At 34.9% G+C, this 21,927-nt stretch overlaps 1 protein-coding gene across 6 annotated transcripts in view; it reads right to left on the reverse strand.

Annotated features, from left to right (window-relative positions):
* The window catches only part of ASCC3 (activating signal cointegrator 1 complex subunit 3), a 332,162-nt gene that overhangs the window by 89,510 nt on the left and 220,725 nt on the right, over window positions 1–21,927 (reverse strand). For all 6 annotated transcript variants that reach the window (XM_073893705.1, XM_025863078.2, XM_073893703.1 and 3 more), the window contains 7 exons: window positions 20,841–21,007; window positions 20,584–20,729; window positions 20,099–20,219; window positions 17,536–17,678; window positions 3,762–3,899; window positions 3,563–3,683; window positions 1,641–1,773 (listed from right to left, as the gene is read on the reverse strand). In XM_073893705.1, the coding sequence (XP_073749806.1) occupies window positions 1,641–1,773; window positions 3,563–3,683; window positions 3,762–3,899; window positions 17,536–17,678; window positions 20,099–20,219; window positions 20,584–20,729; window positions 20,841–21,007 (969 nt within the window). The remainder of the gene's footprint in view (window positions 1–1,640; window positions 1,774–3,562; window positions 3,684–3,761; window positions 3,900–17,535; window positions 17,679–20,098; window positions 20,220–20,583; window positions 20,730–20,840; window positions 21,008–21,927) is intronic.

Below are 21,927 nucleotides of genomic sequence, written 5' to 3' on the forward strand. Positions count from 1 at the left end.
TCTGTGATTCATCAGTCTTACACAATTCACAGCGCTCACCATAGCACGTACCCTCCCCAATGTCTATCCCCCAGCCACCCCATCCCTCCCACACCCTACCACTCCAGCAACCCTCAGTTTGATAAGTTTTTTAATGAATTTTATCATTTGATCTAAATTTTAAAATTACTTGCATAATGTTTTTCATAATATCTTTTTAATGTCTGTGATCTTTTCATTGCTAATATTATTTTGTTCATTCTTTCTTTCTGTATTTTTGATCAGACTTAAAGATTTACCAATTTCATTCTTTTCAAAAAACCAACTTTTGACTTTTTGATGTTTTTCTAATGTATATTTGGCTTCAAATCTTTGATTCTTGCTCTTATCTTTCTTCTCTTCTCTTTTCTTTTGAGTTCAATTTGTTAATTTTTTTCCCAAATTTTTGAGATGGTATTTAGATCATTATTCATGCTTTCTTTTAAAACATACATATATCATATTATATATGTTTATATATATATATACATATATAATATGATATATATTATATATAGGATCATAAATTTTCTCTCAGCACAGTGTTAAGTGAATCCATGTTTTTAGACTTTCTAAATTAAAAAAATGGAACATTAACACTTAGAATAAAAACTCCAGTAACTGTTTACACTATCAATTAGAAACATGTGCTGTCTTTGCAGTTAGAATACTGTACATTAAGAAAGACAACAAATAATACATTATATGTTAAAAAAAAGAAGAAGATATCAGGAAGGGAAAAACGAAGGGGGGTAAGTCGGAAGGGGAGACGAACCATGAGAGACTATGGACTCTGAGAAACAAACAGGGTTCCAGAGGAAAGGGGGTGGGGGGATGGGTTAGCCTGGAAATGGGTATTAAAGAGGGCACATTCTGCGTGGAGCACTGGATGTTATACGCAAACAATGAATCATGGAATACTACATCAAAAACTAATGATGTAATGTATGGTGATTAACATAACAATAAAAAAGTTATTTATGACAAAAGTTATAAATAAAAATATATAAATCAGAGGGAGAAAGGCTATTTTCCACTGAGAAAATGAGGGAAGGCTTTGTCAAAGGGGTAGTTTACTGGGCCACGGAGAAGTATGTGATAATTTTGAAATAAGGCAGTAGCCTAAATTATTCATTACAAGTCTCTTTATTTTGGATATTTCTTTATTAACTACAGTACAAAAATGCACATCAAACTAAAACGTTATTAAATGCTTACTATGGGATAGCACTGGTATAAGCACTATACATATGATCATTACAAGTAACCTATGAGATAGTTAGTGTTGCTATTATCTCCATTTTAAAGATAGGTGCACTAAGGCACTGAGGAATCAAGTAACTTGCTGAAGATCAAGGAAGGAAGTAGTGGAGCTCAGATATGAACCCGGGTTATCTGGCTCCAGAGTTCGTGTGATTCAACACTGCATGGCACTGCTTCTTTTAAAAGGTTTTTTAAAAATGAAATTATAATTGAATTCTGTCTTACAGTGATAATTCAGTTTCATTTCAAATAATTCTTTTGAACTAGAACTTTTACTGATTATCTAATAAAATATCATGAGATAAATATTAACTTGCTATGCCATGAATCCATTTAAATTAATTTATAGCAAAATTTACCTTGACTCTACCGGGAAAGGTTCATAAAGAAATTTTTTGTAAAAATCTTTCTTTATGTCATGAACCAGAATTACAGCTTTGCCTTGGTCATCAAATTGAGGCCTCCCAGCACGCCCCATCATCTGGAGTACATCTATAAAAAAGAGAACAAGAGGTATTCCACAATGTGGCAGACAGCACAAGGTATATTTAGTGATTATAGCATGTTTGAGAACACAACAAAATAACCAAGAATACAGAATATTTTAAGAGTGTGCATATTATCTCTGATGCCTACTGTTGAGTTCCCTAATAATTAAATAATCAATTCATTTTGAAAGGAAATTGAATCCCTGAAAAGGGTCTCTCTTACTGTTTGTAAAAGTAAGAATGACGTTTCCTTTAGTTAAATGCTTAAAAATGCTGTTTAAGGGTTATTACTAGGGGCCCCTGGGTGGCTTAGTTGGTTAAGCATCTGACTTTTGGTTTTGGTTCAGGTCATGATCTGAGGGTGGTAGGATTGAGGCCCACGTTGGGCTCCACCCTCAGCAGAGTCTGCTTGAGATTCTCTCCCTTTCTCCCTGCCCTTCCCCCTGCTTGTGTGTGCTCTCTCTCTCTCAAATAAATAAAATCTTAAGAAAAGAGTTTTTATTATTTTAATTAAACAAGAAAAAGTAAGACATATATGGGTAAATCTCTTCAGCAGATTAATTTGATTATTTTTCCCCAGGAACCCACCCCATGAGTCCATTTAGGCCTCACCCTCTTCCCACTTATGGTATAAATGTTCTTTCTTTTATACTGCAGGAATCTCTGAGGTAAAAAAGGATTTAGAGATATAGTTTTTACATGTAATCATTGAGTGGAAATACAGACAGTATATTTCCCTCTTCAGAACTCATTGACAATGCTTTTATCAAGTTTTAAAATATGTTAAAAGAATGTTCATATATAGAATGGAATATTATGCAGCCATCAAAAGGAATGAGATCTTGCCATTTGCAACGACGTGGATGGAACTGGAGGGTGTTATGCTGAGTGAAATAAGTCAATCAGAGAAAGACAGGTATCATATGACCTCACTGATATGAGAAATTCTTAATCTCAGGAAACAAACTGAGGGTTGCTGGAGTGGTGGGGGGTGGGAGGGATGGGGTGGCTGGGTGATGGACACTGGGGAGGGTATGCGCTATGGTGAGCGCTGTGAATTGTGCAAGACTGTTGAATCACAGATCTGTACCTCTGAAACAAATAATGCAATATATGTTAAGAAAAAAAAAAAGAAGAAGAAGATAGCAGGAGGGGAAGAATGAAGGGGGGTAAATCGGAGGGGGACACGAACCATGAGAGATGATGGACTCTGAGAAACAAACTGAGAGTTCTAGAGGGGAGGGGGTGGGGGGATGGGTTAGCCTGGTGATGGGCATTAAAGAGGGCACGTTCTGCGTGGAGCACTGGGTGTTATGCACAAACAATAAATCATGGAACACTACATCAAAAACTAATGATGTAATTGTATGGTGATTAACATAACAATAAAAAAACTTAAAGAAAAAAAAAGAATGTTCATGGACACACTGAAGCAACAAACCCTTTGGTTCTACAAGTGCCATGGAAGTATTTCTAGTGAAACAGATTTAAAATTAAACAGTATAATGTTGAACTATAATTTATTAAGTCACTAATAGCTATTAGTCAGTACTTTTTATCTATTTGTGAATTTGAAACCATTAGTTATGCTTTTGATATTTATTAACAAATTAGGTACATAAAAGTAAATAAAACGGCTCAATACTTTGAACAGTATTTGCACTGGAAACAAAAATTTACAATTTGTTCATCATATATGTTCAAATGTGATCAACTCTACAATTCAATGCATGCAAATTCAGATTAAGGTGAAAATAGAAGCTTATTATATCCGTAAATTTAAAAAAAATTACCTGTGATGGGAAAATCCACATAACGTCTTGTTTTTCCATCATAATATTCTGTTCCCTTAATAATTACTAAATGAGCTGGAAAGTTTACACCCCAGGCTAATGTACTTGTAGCAATCAGAACCTAGAAAATAAAATATATTTAAGTAAAATATAACTTTTAAAGTTACATTTAAATATCTGTTTATGAAAAATAAAATACCTGAACTTTACAGTTTACAAACAGCTCCTCTACTGTTTTTCGGTCCCTCTCATGTAGTCCAGCATGATGCATTCCTATTCCGAAAGCAAGTGTCAGCTTCAGGTTGGAATCTCTTAGTGTTCCAATGATGTTCTCCATCTGCAAATAGAAGCACAATGACAGGATGTAGGTGAAATTTTCATTCTAAGATTATAATTGACTGTTTTGTTTTTTGATTCATATACTACATAAAACAAAAATATAGGCCTCATCTACAGTTATGATTAAAGTTAAATTAATTGAAACTAGTTAGTGAGAATGTATATCCTAAATGAATTAAAGTTTAATGTTATCCATTTTATTCTCATGCATGAAGGAAAAAAAATCTGTGGATAAATGCAATATCTCCTTAAATGAGTAACAACTATTAGAAAGGATATAATGTTGCCTAAAATGTTTCAGTGTCTTGTTCACCTTCTGTAATAGAAAAACCTTCCACCTTTTTGGCTCATTGCTAAAAATTTAGAAAATATGGACAAAAAAATTAATGCAAAAAAATCAGTCATAATCCCACTGAACAGTCAGGAATCATTCAAATTTAGGCTTTCTTAACTGAACTTAATAACCCAGGGCAAGTCATATAACCTCTCTGAGCCTCAGCTTCTTTATTTAAAAAAATCAAACTGGTATATTTTTGTTCACTTTTCATTTCTTTGATCAACAGTGCAGTTAAATACTTTTCTTTTTCTTTTCTTTTTTCTTTTCTTTTCTATGTTAGTCACCATACAGTACTTTTCATATCTACTAGCTTTTTTTTGGTAAATTATCTTTTCATTTTTTAAATGGATATGAAAGCTTTTTTTTCTTACTGGTTTATAATGGCTCTTTATCAATTAGGGCTATTATTAAGCTATATATGTAGTAAAGTTATTTCATTTCAGCCATTTCGGTTTAGCTCACTAAGTTTTCATATGTCCAAAGAGTTTCTGAAACTTTTATATTATCTCTGAATATTCTATCACTTTCCATTCTACATGGAAAATATTTAATGCAACACAGATTTTATGGCAACAGAAACAAGTCTTATTTTCTCATACAACTTACTCCCTGTAAAGAACTAAATAGAAAGCCCAATCTCTTTCTGTATAATGATAGACTCCTACTGGTCCTTAAAGCAGATGATGATACAAGATGCAGTATGGGGATCTTCTTTTTGGACAACTCCATGGGGGGGAGTAATGTAGAAATCAAGTGGTTTGAGAATATATGAGCAGTTAAATGAATGGCATATTTTTGTTATATCTATAGCTTCCCTACCATATTCCAACAGTGAACAGTGGAGGATAAACTTGGAAATGGGTACATGTATAATTTTTTATGCCTGAAGACTGAGAGTATAAATAACCAACACTGTCTTCAGACTTCATTTCTTCTTTTTTCCTTCTACTATTAAGCACCTCAAATATACACAAATATACTTGCAATACATTCACTCTCCTGGTTGTGAAGAAACCAATGAGCAGCTCACAAAAATCTCACAAAAGTTTAGCTGGCTGCTGCAGTTTAATAAAAATGCATAAGACAATATATTCACATATGAAGCACTTCAATTGCTTTACCCATCTTATTTTCAGTGAAAAGAAAAATTTTCCAAATTTTTTTATGTGGAAATAAGTTGTTTTTACACTAATAATTCAAAAATAGGAAGATGAAATTTGGCTTTATAACAGTTCTTAATGTATAAAAAGCACTGCATAGAAACAAAGTAATCTTTCCATCATACACACATCATGTTATTTATAAACTTCCCCCAAACTGAATGCAATATGTAAACAGTTCATTCTGTTTCACACAGTATGGTAACCTGATATTCCTGAATACTCATTTTTATAAACTGTTAAGCAAGGATATGGAAATGTATTAAGATAAATCCACTTTACCTTTAAAATTAGCAAAGGATAAGTAAATTGACTACATATGTATGCTATAAAGAAAGGTGCTTGTCTTGTCTCATAAATTTTATGTTAGCCATCCTCAAGTGACAACCTATTATCCATTTTTTTGTTCAATAGTTCACTGCATAAATACCTTCAATTTACACTATCAAGAATTAATTCACTGATATACTTGCTGTGACAACTAATTTCAGGGATTTTTTTTCAGTTTCATAACTTAATAACAGTAATAATTTTATAACTTGTATAATTTATAGTGTTTCATGGCAATGCCAATCCTATCCCTCAAAATATACCATTTACTATAGGAAAGCTACAGAATCCCATGGCAGGAGATGTGGTGAGGCATTAATATTCTGTCCTTCTACAGCAGGGAAGGCTGTTTCTCATTCTCCTGACCCCCTCTTTCACATAAATCAATGCATTAAAAAGAACTATTTGCCTATCTGAACTGGCAAAGACCTAAAATCCTCATGAGGACAATTACAAAAAACAACTTCATTTATTACATAGTTACTTTGGATGAATTCTGAGTTACTTGAACATCATAAAAAAGCAAAATTTATAGTAATGGTAGTCATTAAGCATAAGATACTACCAGGACAGCCTGGTTAAGTCTGAAAATATAAACTATTGATTAAATTCTATACACCTTTGATTAAATTACATACTTAAAATGTTTCATCTTGATCATGATGTAATAACAAGCAAAATTTTTGAGAAACTTTGGATAATGAAAGCTTAAAACATGGTGATACATATTATTTGTTGAGTACTTATTACGTGTCAGGCATTGTGCTTAACACTTTACAAAGATTATCACATTTAATCCTTTATATAAAATAATATAGCTCTAATATAACACTCAATTCATTTACACCATCCAGTATATTTCGAATTAAAAGACCCAGCGATCTTGAATACTACAGAGTAGACTCTCAACCCTGGTTCCGTGAGAGAATTAAACCTCACAAAAAGTATCTGAATTACATTCTTTTTAGTTTTTCCAAAGATGGATAGTACCATTCTAGAGGGTTAGGAGAAAAGTTCACTTACTACATGCAATGGATGTCTTAAGACATTAAGGCTTAATTCTTGTTAAGTAAGACTGCTATAGAATTTTAATAAGAATTATGATAATTAAAACACTGATAGAGGAAGTTTTAATTACACAGTTCATTTCTCTTCAACCAACATTTGTTGTAATGTATAGGTATCTTTCCAACAGTCTTTGAAATATGTCTGACTGACTACCTGATAGTTAAACCAAAAAAAATTATTGAGATTATACATAAAAGAAAAACAGATCTATATTCCTCTAAATAGTGGCCCCCCCCTTTTTTTAAGGGTGATGGGGGAGGAGGCACATATGTAAACTGTTGAACCAATTACTTTTAATAGAATTTTTTTATATTTTAAATTTATTATACTCAAAAAGCTTTTGTAGAAATATAGGATTCCATTTAAGTAGATACATTACTCTGTGCCTGAAATACATTCCAGTCAGAATATAATTCAGTGAGTTGATGACAATGCTGGCTCCAAAAGAAAGGAGGAGACCAGATTGGACAAGAATGAGCTAACAGATTGTACAGCCCAATTCTGTCCCTTTGAGTGTGATATATTGTTTCAAGATGCTAAAAACCCATACTTTCTCAAAGCATATCTGTTGTGCTGGTTTTCCCATTTTCACAGAATCCTCATTATCAGAAAACTCTGTACTCTTTTCAAAGCACGTCAGACTCAGACCATATGCCACTGAATAATGCTTATCAATTGTCTAAAATGCTCAATAAAAGATGCAGCATACAGAAGAATAATGAAAGTTACGAAGACTTTTTAAAAACAAAGATAATTAAATATATCACATCTGGTACAGATGTTAAAGTTAAAACATTCCTTATAATTAATTACCAAGTGTTAATTTCTTAAAATACACTTCTGTATGATAAACCCCGCAGACTGAAGGGGAAAAAACTAAAATGAAAGAAACTCTTTAGAACATCCTGCTGATCTAATAAGGGAAAAGAAATTTAAAAATAATAGTAATTAATTAAAGATAGTAAGTTTCAAATCTTTGCCAACACTCCTCATAATATATTCCTTGCTGTCCTCTCTGAAGCCCAAAACAATGACACCTCAAAATGATTTACCATACTATTAACATATGTAATTAAACATACGATTACATGTGAATTACATATATAAATGAAATCTAAACAATAACATGTAAATCTTTGCTATGTCTGCGAAATAAACACAATACTATTTTCAGTGTTTCCTTCTTAGCTTGTCCTAATTCTTAACGATAGCAATATCAAAACTGGTTTGTAGGGTGAAGTATTAAAGATTTTTCCTTATTAATGTTTCTAACTTAATTCATTATGCTATTGGTAGGAAATCCAAGTCAGTGCTTCATAGTTATTCTGGAATATACATTTTATTCTTATTTCCACTTTTGGAGAGTTCAGATTCTAACAAGTTTGGAGAGCATTTCCATATACTGAAAAGCTTTTAAAGTGCAGATGAAAAGGGATGTTATAAAGCTGATGAAAGGGATGTTATAAAATTAATTTGCTAAGGTAGCATAATTTTAAAGGAACAAATACTATATTAATATGAATTAAATTTGTGGAGGAACATAAGCAAAATATTATAAAAGTAACAGCAAATTTAACCACAGAGATTTCAGCAAAAAAAAGAACCCATCTATTTATAAGGTATTCAAGGTTGCTGTACTGTAATGGTAATAACATATAACACTTATTGAACATTTACCTCTGTTCCAGGCTTGTTCTAAGTACATTACGTAACTTAATGCATTTAATACTTACAATCCTATAAGGATAGGATTATTATTATTTTTTTATAGATGAAGGGGTAAGGGGTAAGGCTCAGAAGCTTAACACCCAACTAAGGTCAAGTAGCTTGTAATGGGCAGTCAGTATTGAACACAAGAGGCCTGGCTCCGGTCCATGTTCTCAACCAAAATACCACCTTCTAATTACCACAGGAATGTGATATACTTAAAATAACTACTTAAAATAATGAAATCATTCATTTGGCTTAAGTCTGGGCCTCTGTTTTAGACTGTGGGCAAAAAACAGGTAAGACTTGAAATAATGAATTATGTACCACACTCACAACTGGGGAGCTAATGAAGATGATTAGCAAATCTATTTATTCTTCAGTATTTGAGTATTTCCACTCCTATGCCTAAAAATTAAGAATATCTAAAAGTATCTTCTTTTATAAATGAAAATATCACCACTCACGACTGAGAATGGCACAGTTCTTATCAGCTGCCCATGTCTGATATTGTAGCTACTGACTTTTCTGTCTTTACTGTATATTTCCATCCCTATCAAAACACATATGGGCACTGTGACTCTTCCATTTTCTCTAGTCAGTGGGTTGTCAAAGATTTCAGTCACTGTATGGCAGAGTGAAAAAACTGGGTCAGCTATCCTGGTTTTGAGTTTCTGAGCTTCATTTATTTCATGCTATTGGGGAAATTACTTAATTCTTTCAAGTTTCAATTTTTGTATCTGTAAAACTGGGATAACAAGAACAACGCTCCCAGAATTCATGATTAAATGACTTAATATAAGCCTTCAGTGAACTATAAAGTAGTCTATAAATATGTCAATTATTACTAAGCATAAGACCTTTGCCTCTTTCTTCATTAGGACATGCATGATATCAATTATGACAAAATAAAACAGCCTCATGTTTTGTGGCTGCTCTGAATTGCCCAACTATTCCATGAGGACCAACTAAGTTCAAAAGTCCAATGCTCAGAAAATCTGTGGATAGTGTCTGTTTTGTTACTTAATATTTTGTTAGCCTAATAATTTCTCTATGGGTCAGTCACTAAGAGGTCTGAGAACTGATCAAAATAGAAAGCACTTGGGGTGGGACTTTTGTATCATAAGCTAAATCTATTTTGGTTTGATAATAAAACAGATTTTCGAGTTGAAAATATGGTTACCCTATATTAAACTCAACTTAATTTCTGATTTTCAACAATCTCAAATCCATCCTCAAAGCCTGGTACTAACGTCTTACCTATAAGGAAGAAGTCAATAGATATGTTGAATGAAAAACCAAATGAATCAGAATGATAGAAAACTGTTGTTAGGGACACCTGGGTGGCTCAGTCAGTTAAGTGTCTGCCTTCGGCTCAGGTCATGATCCCAGGGTCCTGGGATGGAGCCCCGCATCGGGCTCCCTGCTCAGCGGTGAACCTGCTTCTCCCTCTCCTGCTCCCCCTGCTTGTGCTCTGTGTGTGTGTCAAATAAATAAAATCTTAAAAAAAAAAAAAAGAAAACTGTCATTTAGTAGAATATCAAATTTGAACATGTGGTGATTTTGAGTTGTCAGAGTTGCTGCTTACCATGTTCATCCGGGATGTTTGAGTGCTAAATCCCATCGGTGTTTCCCGGCTCCTCTCTCTCAGCTCCCATTAACATTTGAAGTAGTTAAACCCTCCTTCCTTCACAAAACCCTCTCATCTACAACGTTTTAAGACTTTGCTTACTGACCTCATCTTCCCAGTACCTTTTGCCAGCTCCTCATTTTTCTACCCAAGCTCTACCTTGAGTCCCTCAAGGCCTGGCCCTCTGGTTCTCCACACAGTCTCAGGGTCTCATGTGCTTACCTGGGTGTAAAGGCTGCTTCTATGCTGATGCTCCCAAGTTCATATGTTCATTTCACATCTCCTGTGGATTTTACAGACTTCCTATATCTAACTGCCCTGAAAGTCTTGGAAATAACAAATTAACATCCAAAATAAAACTTTTTTCTTTTTCTCCCCCCCCCACCCCCCTTGGCTCAAAACTGTCTTTTCCTTCCTCTCCATCCTCTACTTTGAGCTCTCTCCATTTCAGTAAAGGACACCATTATTTACTCAGATGTTTAGAGTTAATAATGGGTGAGTTATTCTTGATTCTTTTCATTTTCTCAACCTCTATGTCTCATCTATCTGAAAGTGCTAGTGAATCTAGGCCAAAACATCTTTCCATTCCCACTGTCACCACTCTAGGTGGCCCCTAGGTCACCACCATCATTAATTCCATGCTTAACCTCCACTTCAATCCATTTTCCACTAAGCAGCAAAAGTGATCTTAAAATGCAAATTGAGTATGTAATTTGCCTAGCTTAAAACCTTTTAACTCCCTGAGAGAATTAAAGACCCCTCCCTTAGATATCTGTTTGGTTTGTTTCCTTGCTTCCTTCAGTTCTCTATTCAAAGCTACCCTCATCACAAGGGCGTTCTGTACTTCTATCAATGTATAACATTTTACTATTCAGCACCCTCTTTTCTCTTTACCCTGCTTATTTATTTTTCCACAGAAATTATCACGATTTGACATATTTGCTTTTTATCTAATCATCTCCACAAGAATGTTAATTCCCAGGGTAGGAAATTTACCTAACATGCAGAAGGAGCTCAACAGATGTTTCTTTAATAAATAAATAAATGACTGTCTTCCCATACTGCTTAGAATCAAAATCTGAGCTCTGTAACCATGGGTCTAAGGCCTTACATGAGCGGGCTTCTGCCTATCTCTGAAACTTAATTTTTATCATTTTCCTCCTAGCTTATTCTGTTCCAGCTGAGCTGATCTCAGTTCCTTTAACATCTTCTTCCCTTTACCTGAAATGCTATTATCTTCTCTCATGGTGTAGCTAACTTGTTCTTATGCTTTGGTTCTCAGCTTAAACGTTATCTCCTTAAAGAAGTCTTCTCTGACCATTCTATTTAAAGAAGCCCCACATCCCTTATCATATTTCATTTCTCATTTTTATAGCAATTTTTATAATATTAATATTATTTGCTTCATCATATATATTTTAAAATTTCTATCTAGTTGAGCTCCTTGAGAATTGGCATCAGTTGGCTAACAGAGTGCTTGGTAAAGTTGTAGATATTCAATAAATATGTTACATAAATGAACACTTTACAAATTCTGGTAAGAGCTGCCTATTGACTTAAGTTAGAGGATTACTCTTGTGGGTATTTTTGATGTGGGAGACAAAAAATGCCTAACTATGTGATACCAGGTAATCTCGCAACTGAAGCTACCGATCATGAACTAATGCTATCTGATCTCTCCAGCTATACATGTGGCTGTGCCTGGCCGCAGTCCATCATTAGTAGAAATAAAAGGACCAGATGGAAGATTATGAAAGGTAATTCATGAACACTCCATGTGTGTGCCTTTTCCTTCCATGCTATCCCTAATTCAACCCACTGAGGCCCCATGGGGTATTTTTTATGTCAAATTGACTGAAAAAAAATTACAAATTACAAATGGCTTTGCATAAGATAGCAGCACCATATGAAGTACACTGATGTGGTGTCACAGCTCCTTTTGGGGATGACTCTCAAAACAGCTAAGTGTCAAGTATTTCCCTCTCACTTTACTGCAAAGAGATGATGTGAATTGATGATCCACACTTCGCTCTGTAGCTATTGGATTAGTCAAAGGGTCAGGAGCTTGACAAGAGTGCTACTGGAAGGCAGATGGCAAGAAAGGCACAAGTTTTATGTGGATGAAATTTTGGAATGGTCCCAGAATAGACTACCTATATCCCATTAAAATGTTTACCAAAAAGTTAACAGCAGTGTGGACAATGCTGTTAATAGTCAAGTGGGCAAAATGACCACTTCTAAGGATATCAGGCAGTCTCCCTCCCAGATTCCAGTGTTTTGTGCAGTGGGGTTCATGTACTAAGTGGTGCCATGGTGGAAGAGATGAACTATGCACAGGCTAAACATGGACTTCCATTTCCTCACGCAGACCCAGCTATTTTTTCTTTTTTTAAAGATTTTATTTATTTATTTGACAGAGAGAGACACAGCGAGAGAGGGAACACAAGCAGGGGGAGTGGGAGAGGGAGAAGCAGGCTTCCCGTGGAGCAGGGAGCCCGATGCAGGGATCGATCCCAGGACCCTGGGATCATGACCTGAGCCGAAGGCAGACACTTAACAACTGAGCCACCCAGGCACCCCAGCAGACCCAGCTATTATGCCACCAGTGCAAACATCCCTAGGCCCATTATAAAGTACCTTGCCCAGGGCACCAGATAGCTAACTGGTCATAAGAAGATTATACTGGATCCTTGCCATCACAGAAGGGATATCTATTTGGGATGATGTCTAGAATGGACACTTCGGATTTTGATTCTTTTTCCTGCCTATTGAGTGCTGCCAGTAGTCTCAACAGTAGGATTACTGAACACTTTATACATCATCTAATATCTCCTATGATAATGTTTCTGACTGAGGAACTTGCTTTATAGAGAAAGATTAAGACAATGGAAGCCATGGGATCCACTGGTCTTACTGTATTTTCTTATTACCCAGAGAGAGCTGGCTTTATAGATGAATGACTCAGAATGGCAGCTGAAAGACATTGCTTTGGCAAGGTTCGGGTGCTCTCTTGTAAAATGAGGTATACGCTCTGAAATTGTAATCATTAAATGATACTATACTTCTCATTGCCAGAAGATACAGTTCCAGGAACCTAGTAGTCAATATGTGTAAATTTTTTTTGCAGTCACAGCTAATAAACCACTTGGAAAATTTTTGTTTCCCTTCCCTATAATTCTAGGCTTAACATCCAAGGGATGTAACAATTTACTTAGAAGCTGAAATAGCCACATCTCTCATTGTATGGGGTAAACAAGCAAAATGTGGTCATAGTGTAGTTTAGGTAACCAATCCTGATAAAGAAGTTGGGTTATTGCTGCACAATAAGGGGAGGGAAAATTTGGATAGACCCTAGAGAAATCTTCTCACACTACTGTATCCACTTGAAAAACTAATCAAAAACTTTTAAAGCCTTGTATAGCAAGCATATATTAAAAAGCCAATTTCCAATGTCTCAGGAATGTGGGTTTTAGTTACTTCAATGGATAAAGAATCTTAATTAGCTTAGGGGCTGCTTGAAGAAGTGTGCAGGTGATGGATGGTAGAGAAAATAAATCACAAATGTGTTTGGCTCCCCGACCAAATATGTTTGGTCCTGTGTTGCAGAAAAAACTGTGACCACTACCTTTGCTATCTCATATATGCTCTAAGCGTATTTTAACTAACGTATTTTATATATTTTAACTAATTTCATTTCTCTTTCCTCTCTACCCTCCACTTCTGAATATAGCATGTATTGGTTGTGGGTAACTTTATAATTTAGCCCACTGGCTAGAGAATATTGAAATGGGATGGCAAAAGAACAAGAGTGACTGGATATAACCAGCCAACAGACTGTGAAAGATGATCTACAGACAGCCAGGGTCTGAGTATCTCCTCTACCACAGAGGTCAGCGAGGGGAAGATACTCCCTATTTCTGCTGCATGCTTGACAGTGAAGCTCAGGCATTCCAGTGTTTCTGTCTTGGATTTGAAGGTTGAGAGGGTAATGTAAAAACCCAACCACAGTTTGAGGTTAATGGTGGAAGCAGTGGTTATCAAACTGAGAATCCAAGTGACATGGCAGCATATGCCCACAAACTTTTGAAATCATTTCCTGATGAGAAATATGGAAGGGTATTACTTTTGGGGTTTCCCCATGCTGCAGTATGATTTCACATCAACGATACACTTGAAGGGGTGGTCCTGCTTCCTAGTACTTTGAAGATTTACTGGATTAAGAAGATAGATGGATAACTTTTTCTTTTTTTTTGCCTTTGCTGACCCACCCACCTAACCTACCTGGTCCTACCACAGAACACCAATCTGAAACTGTGCAAGAAGCAGCGACAGGAATTGTCACTAAGCTTCTAGTCTATACTATTATGGAAAGTAACTCTCATAAAGATTAAAGTATTGAAAAAGTCCTATTTTAAGGTAATGAGGGGATTCAACAACTGAAACACCTGCTTTATTGGTATAATCAGATTGAATTTGCATAGCAATCAGTTGCAAAACCTCTGACATTTTGATTTTAAAGGTGTTGGCTTTTAGAGGAAAGACTGAAACAAAACCTGGATTGTCTTATTATTGCAATGGGCTTGGTGAAACACAATGTCCGGAAATGACATAATTTCTAGCTGTCTTATTTTAGCAGTGAAAAATCTACAAAATAGCAGAAACCATGCTAAGCAAATTCTACAGTTTCTAATGAGTCTTGGTGATAAATTTTTGTGCTGAGAAAAAAAAATACAAAACAGAGAAGTAATTCTACACAATGGCTGAGCTGACCACAGTTTCTTAGGTCTCATACATTAAAATAAAAAAAAAATAGTAAGTGTACTATAGCTGGGAAGAGGGCATGAGGTTCACATTTGAGGTTAATATGAGTCACATACGTGCAAAATGCACAGCCATGCGCACACACACACACATAAGCATTTTGAACAAACATCTCAAAATGTATTCAATAGGTATGTACTTTGTACCTTGACTTCAAAGAAAAGTGTCCATTTGGAACATTTTTAGGGATAAGACACAAGAGAAAATATATTAAGCCTAGACAGATGCTGCACATAAACCGTTAATATTCCATACATCTATTTTTCACCATTTGCTTCCTAAGTTCAAGATACTGTTAGACACAACAGGGTGACTCTTTTGAACACACTAGCTGAGTAACTGAATAAAAGGACAAACTTTTTGACAAAATTATTTTGATCTTAAATAAAGATTTAATATACACAAACAGCATTAAGGAAGTAATGATGACACTTGAAAGGTAACATGATAGCAGTCACTCTACTTAAAGGAGTCATGTGATACCTTTTATAGGAAACTAATATTGGGGTCTGCTACTTCTCAGTGAATAAGGTCATCTACAGGCCTATACAAGAACATTTCGAATTATTAGTTAACTAGTATTAGTTAACACACAAACGTAATAGATACAGTATTGTCCAACTGGTCCACTAATCCTAAATGACTCATGAGAAGTGGAAAGGGAAAATACGCCAACTGCTGAGACTGGACACTAGTGGGTTAGAAACACTGTTTTGACTCTTCTTCAGGCTGCAGGAGATGAGAAAGGAGAGATATGGAGAGAGAAGGGAAACAATGCAACAATTTTATTACTGATTTCATCTACTTTTTCATCATAATTCCAATGACAAAAATATTTCTAAAAAACAAGAAAAGCATAAGAGAGGGAAATCACTATCTGTAAATCTATGGAGGGAAAGAGAAAGAATCACCTTTAGAAGTAGTAGAAAGAATCACAAAGAATGATATCAACTGACTATCACATAAAATGCAAAAACTTCTTTTTTTTCTTTTTTAAGAGAGAGAGAGAGAGAGAATAAGCAGGGAAGGGAGGGCAAAGGGAGAGACAGAATCTCAAGCAGTCTCCACACCCAGCCTAGTGAAGAGCCCGACAAGGAGGCTTCATCTCACGGCCCTGAGATCATGACCTGAGCCAAAATCAAAAGTCAGACACTCAACCGACTGAGCCACCTAGGTGCCCCAAAATGCAAAAACTTTTTTTTTTTAAAGATTTATTTATTTTAGAGGGCGAGAGAGAGAGAGAGAGAGAGAGAAAGAGAGTGTTGGGAGGGAGAGCAGAGGGAGAGGGAGAGAGACACTCAAGTATACTCCGAGCTGACTGCAGAGCCTGGCATGGGACTTGATCTCATGATATTGAGATCACAACCTGAGCTGAAACCAAGAGTCAGATGCTTAACTGACTGTGCCACCCAGGCACCCCAAAATGCAAAAACTTCTATTTGTAAAAAGCTACTAAGACAAAAAGACATCCAAGGAATTAGCAAAATTAACTAATAAAAGCAGACAAGAGATTAATATGTGTATATATGTATATATTAATAAATATTTATGGAAAAAAGTGATATATGAAATTTCAGGTGTGTGTATGTATGGTTTAATTTGCTAAGGCTCTCATACAAATCTATAAGAAAAATGCTGTGCTGTAAAAGATGAAAGTCCAAAGGAATGAACAGACAAAAAAAGAAAAAAAGACAACCAATAGTAAACAAATATATGAAAAAAAGTTCAATCACACAAAAATCAAGATGTACATTAAAATAATAAGGAATATTTTACTTATATCGATAAATTACAACAAATGAGGGTGTAGTAAAACTGTTATTTTACTCTCATATACTGCTGACAGTACATGTATCAATGGGAGAACATCAACTGGTACAAGCCTTTTGGAAAATAATTAGTAGTGTATATGAAAAGGTATAAAAATATCCATATTATTTGACCCATTAATTTTAAATTTATACTGAGGAAATAAGTCTAAATAAAGAAAAACCTATAATAATAAAGATGCATGGTTATTTATTTAATGGGATAGCCACATAATAGACTATAATTGCGTAGACAAAAAAAATTATAGTTGCTTCCAATTTTAATGATGGTTACTACTTGATTAAAGGATAGGTTAATAAAAATATTAAAAATAAAAAAAGAGATTTTTAATTTTCACATTTAGTGTTTTCTAAATTTTTGAAAATGGTTATTTACTATATATTCTATAGAAAGTTAATTTTGCAAAATTGATTCTAAGTTCCATGAGGGTAGTGAACACTCCAATAGAAAAACAAATATGAATATTATAATATACATAGGTGATGATGTTAAAGGGAAGAGATATAGAAATAAATACGGATATAAAAGTAAATATTTACCAGGAACATAGTAGAAGAAAATACATCGAAATATTAATAGTGTTAAAGTGGTAGTATTATGCATTTCCTACTTTCTCCCTAAATTTCTGCAACGTTATACTAAATTTTTAGTATAGATTAAAACTAAACATCATTAAATATATAATTTCCATTATATAAAATACACACTAATTTGACATGTATAAGAAATAGAAATAAAATAGATTGCTTACCTCTCTTTCATCCATATTCAACCACTGCTTTGGATCTTCTTCAGTAGCCAGAAAGGCTATCAATTCCAAAGCAGTAAGACGAGTTTGACGTCTTGATGAGACAAATATCAAAACAGGTTTGGCTGGAGAATGGCTTCTAATTGCTATTGAAAAGTTGTGGAAAATAAAAGGATAAGCTACTTATACCAGAATCTGCATGTCATTAGGATATCAAATGGATGCATGAAACTCAGTGTAATTGATTTAAGTGAATTCTTAATTTGGTCATGAAATTCAGCATTGTTTGTGGTACGACTTGCACCCAACAGCATATTAGAGAAACGGTAGGAAAGGAAAGGTAGCTGAACCCATCTTGGGGAGTATATTGCCTGGACAGGGGAAATTTAACTGTGTCAGGTCTCAGTTCTATTCTGAGCTCCTGAGGAAGGTGACACTTATAAAAGCTGTGACCCTATAGCAACAGCTGTAAATGCATAATCAGTCTAAGGTTGAGTTTTCAGAGTTGTGTTTCTGCTCTCCTAAGCAATGATATTACAGACTTAATTGGTCCTGGGGTCTTGGGGAGAGAGTCAAGTCTTGCAGAGTGAAGAAAACTCTGTTAAGAAAAGCCACAAAAAAATTCCTTTTATTGTTTGTCAGTACCAGTCGATGGAATAATTGAGAGTTTGTATCAATAAACTAGTCAGAGATATGTCAAACGAAGGTTTTCTGTTTTCCCGAAACACGTGTAAGGTTTCAAGTGAAAAGGTAAGAGAATGTGGAAGAGAGCTAAAGAGAATACCATGCCTGAATCTATATGTGACTGATGGCACATGGAAGGTAGATACAGAGAAGAGGAAATGAATGGTTTGAAACCTGAGTAATAAGACTGAAAGAAAAAATTACCTAGAGAGCCACATAAACCATGTGACCTAACTGGAAACAAGATTTCTTTACTGCACATTGGCTCCAAAATACTGATAAGATGGTACAAGTAAAATTTATCCTTATGTGTACATAGGTCTCTTAAAACAGAGATATTTAAAAGTTTTATATAAAAAGTTCAACCTTCTTGTAATTTCTTGTTTGAAATGTGAGCTGCAGAATTTCTCCTTTGGGTTAAGAAACAAGGTTTATAACAAAAATGTTGATATGACCTTGACTACATTTATGCCCTAAGAGTGAGAAATGAAGCTATCATAAAATCATATTTCTAAACTCAAAGAAATATAGTGAGACACTACAAGTATAATAAATAGTTTATAAGAACAGCTACTGTACTGCTATATCTAGAGAAGTGTAAGTATTTCAGTTATTTACTATTGATTTATAGAACACAAAATGCTTCATTTCAATCACTGTTATGCAACTGGCCATTCCTTAAGTAAATATAAGCAATCACAACAACACATACCATGAAAAATAAACTCATTTATGCTATTTCTCACTCACAATTTATCTGAATATTACAGAATATAAATGGTAATGCTTTGATAAATCATATTAGAAATATAATGTTTAAAATACACATATTAGTACAATATTGGTATCTTTTGTACACATAATCATGAATGAATCTGTCTCTTTTTTAAACCTCAACATTTAATGGATTTTTGCTGCTGCAAGAACAGGTGTGGCTGAACAGCTCACGGCAGATTTATTGTTCATTAGCGATTTTATACAATGCTTCTGTGGAGGTGTAAATAATCCGAACTGCCAAGACTGGTCTCTAGTTCACAATCAATACTTTGCTTCTGTCATAAGGCTAATTACAGCAGCTAAAAAGTCACCTCACAACTGTCACCTCACAATCAACAGCAGTTCACATTAGAGAATTTATTTTGGAGGTTATTTTTAATTGATATAATAAATATTCCTTATGCAGCCTAAACAAAACATGTTTCAATAAAATAGGAGTGTTATTCTTAAATCTCTCCTGCTTGCCTAATTTGTTAGAAAGGGAAAACCAAAAAATAAAACAAAACACAAAAACAGAAGCACTGTAAAAAAAAAAGTACTGAAATTTGTAAGTTTTATGGTTTCTGGTAAAGATTATCTTAGAGCTCCCACTTATCATTTGTTCAAGCTACTACCATAAGAAAATAACTTAATAGATTAAGAATGATTTAATTACCTTTAAAAAATACATTTTTTTCTCTACTTCCAAGATAGTATCATCTATGAAATCTCTCCAATTTTCTTTTTTTTTTCTTTTTTTAAAGATTTTATTTATTTTATTTGAGAGAGAGAATGAGAGAGAGAGAGAGCACAAGAGGGGGGAGTGGGAGAGGGAGAAGCAGACTCCCCGCTGAGCAGGGAGCCTGATGTGGGACTTGATCTCAGGACTCCAGGATCATGACCTGAGCTGAAGGCAGTTGCTTAACCAACTGAGCCACCCAGGCGCCCTCCAATTTTCAATAGTTAATTCAGCACGCATTTTTATGCCTTAACAGCTGAGGCATAACCTACATTTGTAGAAGTTGGAGCAGTACCACCCATTCAAAGAAATCCAAATTATCTGGAATGCATTTAAAGGCTACCACACAAAATGGCTGCTATTTCATTCCAAGGATCTGAAGCTTACCTTGAAATGTAGGCTTATTCATACTAGCCATACGAGGACAGTAATGTTGACCTGGGAAGCCTTGAATGTGAACTTCCAGGGGAACTGGACGTACTGATGGTCGGAAGTTGAATAAGCCCATCTAGAGTAAAAATGAGAAAGAAATCATTTTCCAGTTTTTATTTTTATTTATTTATTTATTTATTTATTTATTTTTTAATATTTTATTTATTTATTTGACAGAGAGAGAGAGAGAGAGAGAGCACAAGTAGGCAGGCAGGCAGGCAGAGGCAGAGGGAGAAGCAGGCTCCCCGCTGAGCAGGGAGCCCGATGTGGGGCTCGATCCCAGGACCCTGGGATCATGACCTGAGCCGAAGGCAGACGCTTAACCGACTGAGCCACCCAGGCGCCCCCCAATTTTTATATTTAAGTTTATATATAGTGCCTCTTTAATACAGCCACCTAAGCCATAGTATTAAATGCTTATTCATCAATCTTCCACGTACCTGATGAATATTGAGCCAGTCAGCAAGGTCTCTGGCATTAGCTAACGCAGTAGATAGTCCAACTATTCTCACGGGCTTTTCTGTGTGCGAGGAGATGAAATTTGTTCGAGATACAATGACTTCTAGAACAGGGCCTCTTTCCTCCCCTAGGAAATTGGAATAATACATGTTAATCACTTAACAGGTCCTGATACCAGCTGCTGCACATATCAGAGTCAAAATGTGTAAACTGGGGTATCACATAGCATGGTACCCACCGAGCAGATGGATCTCATCGATGATGAGAATAGTGACTTGCTTCACATAGTTCCTATTCTGCCAGCTTCTACTGACTCCATCCCACTTCTCTGGTGTGGTGACGATAAGGTCAGCCTTAGCAATGGATTTCATATCGGGAGTCACATCCCCGGTTAGTTCAATAACTCTGGAAAGGAAGAAAAACAACTTTCTCAGATAACACATGATCTTGGAAAGGCAAAAATACCTTTCAAAATAAAATTTTATAATGCTTAACCCTACTTTCTCTCCCTTTGATTTCTGAAAGTTTCTGTGAGTCGAGTCCAAAATACGTTTCTTAAGAATTCTAAAAGAATGTATAAATTCAAATCACTGATAATCTAACTTTTATGCGGATATGCAAAGGTGTCAAACTTCGCTGTGATTATGTTTACAAAGTCTCTGACCTATGTGTTTTTATAGAGTTGAACTCATACTTCCTTCTCCATAGGTTGGAATAAACACCTTTCTAATACGGGATAGTGTTAACTTATTAAGACAAAAAGAGGCATTCATAAAGAATATAATTATGTGTAAGCTTCATTTCTTTTTTCTGTAAATATTATAGGCAAATTGAAACATAATAGGACATAAACAACATACGCTGAGGCACATATGTGCTACCTCATTCTAAGAAGACTCCAGTTTTATAGAGAGGAGGAGGGTCTGGAGGCCAACTCTAAATTTCAGGTAACCCCTAAATAATTTTTCCATCTGTCTTAATCCTCAAAAACCAAAAAGAGGCAAGATTAGTTCCCCCAAGTGTAGTGTTCCCAAAGCTTTTGCTTATTTTTATTCATTTTTTATTTTTACATTTTATTATTTTGAATATGTACTATATTCAAGTGTGGTGAACAGTCTCTGTAACGTGTCTATCTTCCAATCACCTGGTTCTTGTTCTAAAGCAACCACACATTTATATTCTTTACCATTTAAAAAAAAATGATAGGATGCTTTACTTAAAAACATTTTCTATAGTATCTCTGGAGATCATTCCTTCAGTATATAAAAAGTTCATTCTTTATAGAATGATAGAATATTTTGCATTGTGTAAATGTACCACAATTT

The sequence above is a fragment of the Callorhinus ursinus genome, unplaced genomic scaffold (genome assembly GCF_003265705.2).
Source record: "Callorhinus ursinus isolate GAN/ISIS: 27379988/994484 unplaced genomic scaffold, GSC_fseal_2.0 scaffold6, whole genome shotgun sequence".
In the NCBI taxonomy this organism is placed as follows: domain Eukaryota; kingdom Metazoa; phylum Chordata; class Mammalia; order Carnivora; family Otariidae; genus Callorhinus; species Callorhinus ursinus.